The sequence below is a fragment of the Octopus bimaculoides genome, chromosome 15 (assembly GCF_001194135.2).
Source record: "Octopus bimaculoides isolate UCB-OBI-ISO-001 chromosome 15, ASM119413v2, whole genome shotgun sequence".
Classification (NCBI taxonomy): domain Eukaryota; kingdom Metazoa; phylum Mollusca; class Cephalopoda; order Octopoda; family Octopodidae; genus Octopus; species Octopus bimaculoides.
In genome coordinates, this window is record NC_068995.1 from 1,267,057 (window position 1) to 1,278,899 (window position 11,843).

Sequence of the window (11,843 nt, forward strand, 5' to 3'; positions counted from 1 at the left end):
GTTTGTTGGGGTTAAAATGATGAGTAATAGTGGATGTAGATTGATGTTGTTGGTAGCAATGAGAGAGAGAGAGAGGAAGAGATAGAGAGAAAGAGAGAGAGAGAGATAAACTGATAGACAAAGAGAGGAACAGAGAGAGTGGCAAAAACAGAGAGAGTGACAGAAAGACACAAACACAGAGAAACAGAGAAAGAGCAATAGAGACACACACACACAGAGATAGAGAGAGAGTGTGTGTGTGTGTGTGTGTGTGTAGAAGCGTTGTTCCAGAAAAGTGTAAAACAGTGGAGTATTCACCATAACGGGGTTGAGTCCTCAGGCTACACATACCACTCCGAAGATCTGGACGTAGATGGAATTTCTTTGCTTCATCAACGAGATCCCGACATTCATGGCACCGTCGAATTAATGGCTTTCATGGGAGGAAGAAGAAAAAACAATTTAGAAATAAAAAGATACAAAAAAAACAATTTAAATAGCAAACAAAATGAGAAGAATTCCATGGAATTAAGGAAAATCCCCAATTCACAATTCATAAACCTTGGGCAAACTGTGACCCATGGAACTTTCTGAAAAGCACAACTAATGGAAAATTATCTTGGATTTCTTTTGCAGTGGTGCAGCCTGCTTTATGGAGAGGCATGTTCTATGCAGCCCCACTTTTTGCAAAAGATTGGTCATGCTTGATATAAACACTGACAGAGGTGTGTGCATGTATTTATGTACCTGTGTGTGTGTGTGTATGAGTGTTTGTATATGTGCATGTGTGTGTGTGTTGTATATACATACTCATAAATGCTCTATATTGTTTATGTTTAAAAATTCTAACGTTTTATGTTTTTTTTATTTATGACAGAGCAACAATCTTAGCAGCTTTTCTTCTGGCTTTAGGTGCTGTGTTCAAATCCCACCAAGGTTGACGTTGCCTTTAAGAATCAAATATGCAAATATTGCTTAGTGATTAGAAGAAAACCACCCAGAGGGCAGTGTTTCCAGCATGGCAGCCATGGCAACAGCCTAATGACTGGAACCAGTGATAGGAATACTCAGCCAGCAAGATATTTTGCTCACACCATTTTCAGAGATTTTTTTTAATGGATGCTTCATGGGGAATATTTAAATACCCTCTTCCCCTAGTATATGACTGGTATTTATTTTTACTTCAACATCTCCAGAAAGATGAAAGTCAAAGTTGTCCTGGGCAAGGATTGAACTCAGAACATAAAGAGCTGGAAATAACTACCATAGACATTCTACCCATAAGCACCTTCTTAGATACTGACCTCTGTATCAATTTTATCCGTGATGTACCAGGCCGACAGGAGTGGCAGCCGAACATGTTGAAGGAGGCGGGCAAGCTTATCTTTTCTGGTTTCTGGATCATATTTCACCCATTTGACAACAGCTTCATAGACAGGTTCTTCACAAATCACCTGAACCAAACGGAAACAACACAATAACAAATACATGAATCAGTTTTCAATGTATCAGAGCATGACAAATAGAAAATGATTATCTTGATGGTGGTGGTGACAATGAATGCAAATTGCCATAAAGTAGTAAGGTCTATTGTATAAACTACCTCAATTTCATCACTTTGTATCAAGCGTTCGACTTCTTCCACTGGCAAAAGTCGAAACTCCTCGTTCTGTATGATTTCATCGAACGCTTTCACACTGTATTTCTCTGCAGCAGTCAACAGTCTTTCGCAGCCGTGATTTTCAGCAAAGATCTTAATACCCAAGCAGTTGGTGGGGTCCAGTTGTTTCTCAAGGAAGGCACTGCATGCATTTTTGACCCCTGAAATAGTAGCAATCATAGGAACACACAATAGACAATATTATTTTCTTTACAAATGCATGAAAAAAAAAAAAAACGAGAGAAGCTAAACCTGCTTAATGAATAAACAAAACCTTCCTACTTTCAACTACATCTTTAAAAGAAGGACCCCAAAAGCTAAAGAGAGAACTCTTATAAACTGAATCAACTTGTTCATATCCATCCGAAACCTGGAGTGTAAGAAGGTCATCAATGCACAAAAATACTTCCTTTCACCATCATCATTTAATGTTCCTTTTTCCCTGCTGGTATGGGTCAGATGATTTCATAGGAGCTGGAAGTAGCACTGCTTCCTGTCGGCCTTGACACATTTCCTGTGTCCTTATGTTTACAAGGGGGAGACAAGCACCTCCACCCAACTAAGCCTGCATCCAGAGACATGGTTCTGAGTCTTTGCTCGTCATCAGTCTGGAGTAGCATGATCTGCTAGTCGAAGATGCCTGTCAAGCTCTTGTAAACATATAATAATTCTAGTGAAACACATTCACTGATTTCAAAAATAGAAATAATACATTTCTAAATATCTCAGAGAGATTTATGCAGTAGTGATACGATAAAGTAATTGTATGCTGTCAACTTAATGTGACAGTCCCACGAAGGGAATAATACTACTGCTATTTAGCCCTAGGAAGCAGCATTGTTTCCTGTCAGCCTTGACACATTTCCTGTTGTATGCTGTCAACTTAATGTGACAGTCCCCTTTATGGCTTTATTATAACTGAACATAAAACTAACACACACACACACAGATATGATGGGTTTCTTCCAGTCTCCATTTATCGAATTTATTCAGAAGGCTCTGATCAGACCAAGATTATTGTAGAAGACACTTGTCCATGGTGCCACAAAGTGGGACAGAACCCAAGACCCTATGGTTGGAAATCAAACTTCTTAACCAATCAAGCCAATTAGCTGTGCTTAATATTAGATTAAATACTTTATAATTATGCCTTAAATGATGGAAATATCAGGTTGCTGGTGCCAGTTGCATGATGTTTACAAACACAGGTTCACATCAGAGATCATCTTTATCAATGTCTAACTAAATACAGTAAAAGTTTGCTCACAAACTTTGTTGATTAGGAAATAATCAGTAAACACTTTTATCACCAAAAACAAAAGGAACTGACGTTTGCAGTAATGGAACAATGTTTATTATCTCAACACAAATCCACAGAAACGTGTGTGTGTGTGTGTGTGTGTGAGTTGGTGCTATAAATAGACATTGGGTCCACGTCATTATCAATGTTGACACAATTTATGTCACATGAAATTACTAAATGCAGGAAACAACTAAATGAAACTCTGGAGTGTTTTGAAAATGTTTTCTAATTAAATGCCATGTTTAATTGGTAATGACGTAAGTATGATTTTAGTCATTATTCTATCCAATAATTACGATAAATCTGACACTCCACTCCTGTATTCGCCTTACGTTGGGGGATGACATGGTCTGCAGCTGCAAGTTTCGTGTTTGATACGCTCAAACAAAGACGTCATGTGTATTAATAGTCAAGATATAATTATTTTTAGTTTTCAGGATTTTATTCATCATCATCATCATCAGTCTATTCAGTCAGTATCTACACAGGAGAGTCACCATCAACACACTGAATCTATCCAACAAACATGCACAGTTTATTTGCTTAAAAATCTCAACTCCTCTGCTCTAAAAATGCATAAATTAAAAACTGTGATAATAATTGAAAAATGCAGTGAAAGTAAATTGGAAAAGAAGACATTTATAAAGGTGTTGTCATATCTTACCTGTGAGCTGGAGTAAGCAGGCAGCAGGTAATAATTCTTGGACATTGCTTATATTAACACAGACAGTTTCGGTATAGATGAAATCCAGCAGGACTTGCATGACAGTTGCTGAAACACCTTGAATATGGATCTTTGACTCGCTTTTTTCAGACATCTTAAATAACAATCAAACAGACTTAAACAAGTAAATATTAAATGAAAACATTTAAGTCAGAAATATTAACCCTTTCGTTACCATATTTCTGTTGAAATACACTGCTTTGGTTTCAATAGTTTTTGGAGATAATGAAGAATTTAATAAAATGGCTTTGTTCCATTGTTAAACTGGGGTTTGGAATATAAAATCAACTGAAATCAAATGTAAATTTGATGGAAGGTTTCAAGATCACTTTTAAAATAGAAAGTTTGTATCCTAGAACCAGGATACAATATCTGGCAAGAGAGTATCAAAAAGTTAAACAACAGTCAGTACTATTCTGATGTGTCTGTGGAACACTCAGTCATTTACACGTTAATTCAAGGGCAGATAATTCAGCTGATCGAGCAACTGAATCTTCATCGAACTTTGGAAATCCATCACCACTTCATCTCATGTTAAACATTTATTTGCAATTTTGTTTAATTAATAGAAAACATCACCCTCTCATCTTTTTAACATCCACTTTTCCATGCTATCATGGATTGGACAGAATTCACTGAGGCAGATTTTCTACAACCAGATGCCTTTCCTGCATTCAAACCTCACCATCTTCCAAGCAAGGCAATATTTTACCCCTACAACAGGATACATCTTTCCACAAAAGATCAGAAATGAATGACACTGCTTGTATAACAGTGATACTCATTTACAACCATCATACACTCCTAAGACTTTGGTCATCCTGGGACTGTAGTAAAGGCGACTTGCCCAATGTTCCACTCAGTGGGATTGAACTCAAAAACCACATGGCTGGGAGGTAAACTTTTTAATCACTCGCCGTGAAGGAATATCATTACGAATATGGTAACTAAAGGGAAGAAAAAAATGAAACCATCAGTTCTGAGCTGCAGCTAACTCACAAAGCCGAGAGTGAAAGAGTTCTCACCTCATTAGTGAACATGGCACAGAAGTAATCACTGCAGGCTGCCAACACAATCCTGTGGACTGGGAAGTCCATTCCACCCACATGCAAAGTGACATCACACAGGACCCGTGTCTTACGCAGTAAATTCATTGTGGTCAGCAGAGGTTTAGCATGGCAGTTTGTAAACACCTCACTGGCCTGCTCCTCTTCAAGGTAAGCCATGGCGCCAGAAAGCAGGAACTGCTGAAGCAGCGCTTTTTGATACTCAGATCATCAAAGAGCTGTGGATGAAGAGGAAAACCTGCAAAAGAGAGAAGAAAAGAAACATAAAAAAAAGCAGTGATTAAAGAATCAGGAGCCAAAAAAAGTTGGGGTTTATTGAGAAAATGCTATGGTTGAAATCTGTTGATTATATATGTTTATGTATGCATGTATGTAAATATATGCACACATCTATACATATACATATATATCTATATACTATTCAAAGTCAGATTAAATCTTTGCATGCTTGAACATAAAGAGTAGGGAAGAAATGCCACTAAGTAGTTTTCTCTGATGCACAGACCATTATACTAGCTCAGGAATAATAATAATAATAATTATAATAATGAATCACGAAAGTATTTGAAAGTTGCAAGAACAGGTAGCATGGTACCATAGGCTGCAGGTATAGCAAGACTCCAGGAGTTCCAACTAAACTTGAGTTAAAAGAATAATGATAAGAATCGTCTCGAATTTTGGCAAAAGGCAAGCAATTTTGAGGGGAGGGGGAAGTCATATTGAGCCCTGTACTCGACTGGTATTTATTTTATTGACCTGAAAAGAATGAAAAGCAAAGATGACCTGGTGTTCCCCAGATGGAAGTGATGGAAATGAATTCGGCTACATCTGCATCAGCACAACATGATGCTCAAAAAGTAGATGTCAAAGTGTGTAGGGACACAGATGCAGGATCAGACCGTCCTCTTCTTTGGGCAGTGCTACAAACTGAAGCCTGAAGAGTTAACAAAGCAAAAAGTAGACGGTCCCTTTGCAGTGGAAAGACTGAAGGTGGTCCCAGTGCTGCAGTTTTCATATGTGCACACACAGACACACACATATGCATGCATGCATGTATATATACACACACACACACAAATCTATACACACACATATATATGTATAAATACATCCGATATATATGTGTGTGTGTGTGTGTGTACACACACAGAGATACACACATATAGTTTTCAAATTTACCGAAAATAAAAGACGAAGACAGGTGATGGAACAAGAAGCAGGTGTATTAGTTTAACGTTCGGGAAGAATGGCAAAGTCATTGACGTTTCGTGTCCACGCTCTTAGACAGAAACGGTTGAGAGGGGAAACAATGGAGAAAGAAAGAAAGAAAAAAACGGAGAGTGAAAAATATGGGGAGGGATTCACGTTTTAACACAGTGCATATACATATATGTGGACACATAGACATATAGATATATATATGCACGTATGTCTATACACATAACAGACATACACATATGTGTACACATGCATACTAAAGATAGCATACATATATACACGCATGCATACACATCTACATTTTTTTTAATTGCCAACTGAAAATAGTGTTCGGTAAATGTTGCATAAAGCGTATTTGAACGAAACTGGCGATTTACTTGTTTGCAACTCAAGTCTGTCTCGTTCGTTGCGATCCTTCAGCTGACAATACGACGATCGAATCGTGCAAGAAACTGCGAGTAACGACAAGAGAGGAGGAATGTTGAATCATCATTCTCTTGCACGCAAGCGCACGCACACACACACACACACACACACAAGCACATACCATATAAGTGTATGTATCTATACATCGCCAGAACCCGTCTCTGCTATTGTAACCCAACAATGACGTTGATGTGAATAATAAAGAATTATTATCATTATCATTATTATTATTATTATTATTATTGTTTGTTATTGTTACTGTTGCTATTAATCATTAATATTATTATTTCATATTAAATTTTTTCCTTCCTGCTTATATATATACATACATACACACACACACATATATATATATATATATATATATATATATATATATATATATATACTGAAAAGAAAATTGCAATTAGCAAAGCGTTCTTAATTACAATGCAAGCAACGAAAAAATGCATAGCAACATAGATGTATGCAATTTATTTATAAATGCAATGTCTACGAAGGAAGAAAAACATCTGCAGAGTGGCAACGACGTAAGATGAGAGCTGGAGAAAGATGTTGCTGGTGCAATGATGTTGCATGCTTACCTAACAAAGTGATACAGCTGGAGTCGATGTGAGAACAGGTGCCCCTTTAATTAAAGTCCAGATACAGCAAGACGACACAACTAATCCATATTTCACCACATTCAGCCTCGTTATCGACCTGTAGCTTATTATCGATTTGTTATGGCTTGTTGTAGCTGCTTGCATTTCGCGCACTTTTTTCGCATAACGTCATTTCGATATTTTTAAATGGTTCGTAATAAAAGTCACTCGTTTATCGTCTACATGGCTCAGATGAAGTAAAAGCAACTGCCAGAGGATAAAAGAGGGGAGAAAGGGCTGACGTAAGACAAGTAAAGATACACAGCATGCTTTATACTGTGAGAGAATCGGACAGAAAAAGAGAACACTGAAAGAGCCACGAAGAGGAAAGGGTGGATAGGCATGCCTGGAATAGTGTTGAGGAATTCCAGGAATTATGAATTTTAGAAGAATGCAGTTTCCTGACAGTTAACAACTGATGTGGGTAGTTTATTCTACGCTTCGACAATTTTGAGTGTGAAAAAGTGTTTCTGAAAGTGAAGGGTAATTTTTTTTTCTTTTTTTTTTTTGCTACAGGTGGTAAAAATATTTGGTTTCAAATTTTGGCACAAAACCAGCAATTTTTGGAGGAGGGGGGTAAGCCGATTACATCGACTCAGTACTCAACTGGTGCTTATTTTATCGATTCCGAAATGATGAAAGGCAACGTCAGCCTTGACGGTATCTGAGCTCAGAACGTAAAAACGGACGAAATGCCGCTGAGCATTTTGTTCGGCGAGCTAACGACTCTCCAGGTCGCCGCCTTCACATTGTGGTAGAGATAGTGAATTACAAAAAAAGGTTGCTCAAGTTGGTGATAATAATCGTGTGGAGAGACAAGGGCAGCAAGTTTTGAGGGGAGGGTTTAGTCGATAACATTGATCTCAGTACTTTATTTTATCGACCCTGGAGGAGTGAAAGGTAAATTGGACACTGGCGGGATTTGAACTAAGAATGCACAGAATCAGAACAAATGCTACAAGGCATTTTCTGACGATTCAATCAACTCGCTGGTTGTTTTTTTCTTTATTTTTTTCTTTATGTGCTTATAGTATACAGCGATCAGATGCACAAAAATTCATCAGAGTGAGAGAGAGAGAGCACAGCAATATGGCAAGTGAAGAAAGACCAAAGTGCATGTACCATAGACGGAATAATACTGAAAGAAGCAATGACGAAGAAGGTTAATGGCTTCGGTCTTTTCCAGGGTTTCTGTTCTGTGTCTTAAGGGGTGAGGGAAGAGGAATTTATCTTCCAGGTCTGAATATTCGCAATTTTGTCGGATTCTGTTTTAAAGGCATCCAGGAAGCAGACGATGGTGTTAAACCGGATGACGGACGAAAGAGATAAAGAAATAAATAACATAAATGGGCGGAGCTTCGGACAGTGGATCCACCCACTTATGCATTTTAATCAACATTTCCCCCTCCCCCCGAGTCTCTAGTTAACTAAGCTATTAATTTTACTTAACCAGAACTCAAATAACGATCCTACTCCTTTTCCTCCCCCCTCTCTCTCCAGAATTCTTAAAACGTTAAATTCTTCCCTCCACAAGACTATTGAACTTAACAAACTCTCCCTATTCTATTAACAAAATTGTTGCAGACACTGCAGAGCATTCCTCTCTTTGGGTTTCACATCTTACCCCAACGAGATAAACCTAAAAATCAAACGAGCCCTCGGTAGGATAAAAAAAAATCCCCCACGAGTTTAAGGCCGCGAGCTGGCAGAATCGTTAGCATGCTGGGCGAAATGCTCAGCAGGATTTCGCCCGTTGCTACGTTATGAGTTCAAATTTCGCCGAGGTCGACTTTGCTTTTCATTCTTTCGGGGTCGATGAAGTAAGTACCAGTTACACACTGAGGTCGATGAAATCGACTACCCCTTCCCCGGATTTTTTAATCTCGATAGATCTGAGCCGCTGACAGCAAAGAAATCATTGGTGTCCCGTCTCACCGAAATATCAGGTGATGCCTCGTGTAGGTACTTGGCTGTTCCTGCGCTTCAGCCTCGCCCTCACTCGATATTTGTTTCATATTGTCTGATAAACTTAATCCAGAGATGTCCCAGTATTCGCTGGTCTGGTACAAAATTACGGAAGTTTGTATGCCTTTTAATTTATTTATTGCTCAATTTACTGAATTATTATCCCTTTATTTTTGTAAATGTATTTCTATAGCAGTTTTATAAACAATTATTATTACGTTTCCCCAACTCAACACTTCTTATACACCAGGCGTCCTCCATTCACTTTACATCCCTTACCAGTGGAGTTCTCTCTTTAAAATTCCACACCCAATCCCTTTCATACAAAGTTCTTTGTGCTCCATCATTCATAAACTCTAACATTTGCCCATCCAGCGGAGCATACTCGCCTCTTTTCTTTCCCAACTTCACGAAAGTTCTGCATTCAAGGCCCACGCCTTTATATCCTGCAACATCGTTCTTCGCACAAAAGCATCATTCAGAGAGAGAGAAAGAGAGTCGGGAGAGGGAGAGAGAGAGAAAAAGAGAGGGAGAGAGATGAGAACCCCTTTTTGATGCCAACAAAAACAGCTATGTGAACTTTATTCCACTCCGTTCTTACACAGGTTGGTAAATAATATTAGCTCCAAACTCTCTGCTAATTCGGTCGCCTAGGTAACAAAGGCTATCAACCACTTCTAGAGAGCCTTTTAAGCATTCGGAGGAATCTTCATCGATGGTACTTTTACAGTTGACTGTTCCTGTTCATCCACCATATATAAACACGCTGTCAATTTGCCTGTGATCCCACTACACCCCAGATGTATCTATTGTTTACAAAGGGATTGACATATATAGCTTCTCCCTAATCCCCTGCACATTGACTATGACCACTTCTACAGCAGCGGGGTCCTGCTGTCTTTCCTTCCATTACTTAAGTTTTTGCTACATTAACTTAGAAGCCTCTTGATTCTAGGTTTTGCTTCCAACTTTGGGAGTTCTTCTCTAAGATTCAGTTATGAGACCAAGACTGTTACATGGAGGCGTTGTTTCCGTGAGCAGCAACCTGTTTGAAACTCCACTGTTATGACTTGGAAGACAATAATAAACAAACATACGAACTAAATTCCTCACTGAATTTTGTTAACTCAGTTAATTTCCTAATGGTACCTTTCTATAGAGATTGCAAAACTCTTACAATCCATTTGTTTGTCTCCGCCCCCCCCACTTTTTTCTCTTTCTTTTGCTTTATGACCACCAGACTACGAACTGTGTCAAAAACGTTTTCCTGGTCAACAAAAGCTAGGCAGGGTAGTTTACTTCTAGCTAAGTACTTCTATCTGTGACACCCAATAAACTTGAACTGCACCATGTCAAGGATGAATCTCTTCCTAATCAGTTTGCACCATTAATTAATTCAGTGACTGTCTGGAAAATCTTTCTTTGCGTAAACAACTGATGAGATGAGATGAGACGGTCATTAGATATGACTCCTTCCTCTGCTATTTTACTGTCTACACTGGAGACTTGCATGTGATTCACTTCGCCAGACGTCTGAAACATCTCTAAGACCATACTTAACAGTCCAGTTGCCTCCTCACTCTTAATCATGATTTCCATTGTACGGCAGTTAACACTTCATTTGCCGGGTTAGCAACTCTCTCCCTCATTTGCCTCATTTAAGAACTCTTTCTTCTGTGAGGTGATATGCGCAGCCATCTTCTTAGATTATGAAATGTTTCCTTTTTCCTTCTATTTTCATGCAAACATGCAGTAGATTGGCAGAATCGGTGGAGCAGCTGACAAAATGTGTGGCAGTATTATTTCCAGTTCTAAGTGTTTGGTGTTCAAATCCTGTCACAGTCAGATTTGCTCTTCTTCTCCTCTTTTAGGGTTGAAGAATGAAATCCCAGTTCAGATGGTGGAGTAGTGACATTGTTACAGTGTTGGATGAAATGCCTTGTGGTATTTGGTCCAATTCTCTACAAATCCTCCTCTTAAAGTCAACATTGCTTTCCATCCTTTTAGGGTCAATAAAATAAAGTCACAAACCAGAATAATGGTTAGCATCAGGCAAGAAGTCTGCTGTATTTGTTCCAGTCTTTGGCATCTTGAGTTGTTGGTTAGGGGAAGACTTAATCTGTTTCCTAGTTTGTGCAGGCATTTGGGCAAGAACTTAACATTAAAACTTACCAGTTAATTTGCAATTGCTAATTGTAAACATAATTAGCTGGTGAAATATCCTCGTTAACAACTCAAAGTGACACAAGATTAGATCAAAGCTCATCGGTAATTAAAGAAAAGTTTGCATTAACAGAAGATAAACTTTGAGAAAAATAATTAGGTTGATATTAACAGCTAATTAGTTTTGTGTAAACGACAAACACATTAGACATTTTAACTAGATAATTAATTGTGTAAACAAGAATATATTCTGTAACAAAACAAAAACACCTGAGATGATGGAAAAGTGTGTTTATACCAATTGAAGTGTTTGTGTTTAAAAGCATAAGAAAAAAACAATAAAACTCACACAAGGTGAATTCCAGTGGATTAACTGAAGATTAATTCTCCATGTCATGTAGCAATATGTTACAGATGGAAGTATGTAACTATTTATCTGGCAGAAGAAGTTTCAAGTTTATGGAAACATGAGATTTCTTTGGTCAATTTCTTCTACAAATGCTTGTCTGAAAATGAGTTTTTTTTTTCTCTTTGTCCAAAACTATTTTAGTTTCAGTGTTTGGCATGAAAAGGTTTCTTTTTGGAAGAGTCAAAGACTGATTGTCAGTTGAGAAAGGAATGGTAGAACACAAAAATAAAACAAACACAAAGAAAAACCAAAATTTAAAGTATGTGTATATATATATATATATAT

The 11,843-nt window shown here is 38.0% G+C and overlaps 1 protein-coding gene across 1 annotated transcript in view; it reads right to left on the reverse strand.

Moving 5' to 3' along the window:
* The window catches only part of LOC106874116 (kelch-like protein 12), a 21,439-nt gene extending 9,602 nt beyond the window's left edge, over window positions 1-11,837 (reverse strand). The window contains 7 exon segments of the mRNA XM_014921723.2: window positions 256-412; window positions 1,284-1,433; window positions 1,583-1,800; window positions 3,607-3,760; window positions 4,692-4,971; window positions 6,962-7,228; window positions 11,499-11,837. Coding sequence (XP_014777209.1) covers window positions 256-412; window positions 1,284-1,433; window positions 1,583-1,800; window positions 3,607-3,760; window positions 4,692-4,892 — 880 coding nt within the window. The 5' untranslated portion in view covers window positions 4,893-4,971; window positions 6,962-7,228; window positions 11,499-11,837.
* Between the last annotated feature and the right edge of the window lie 6 nt (window positions 11,838-11,843).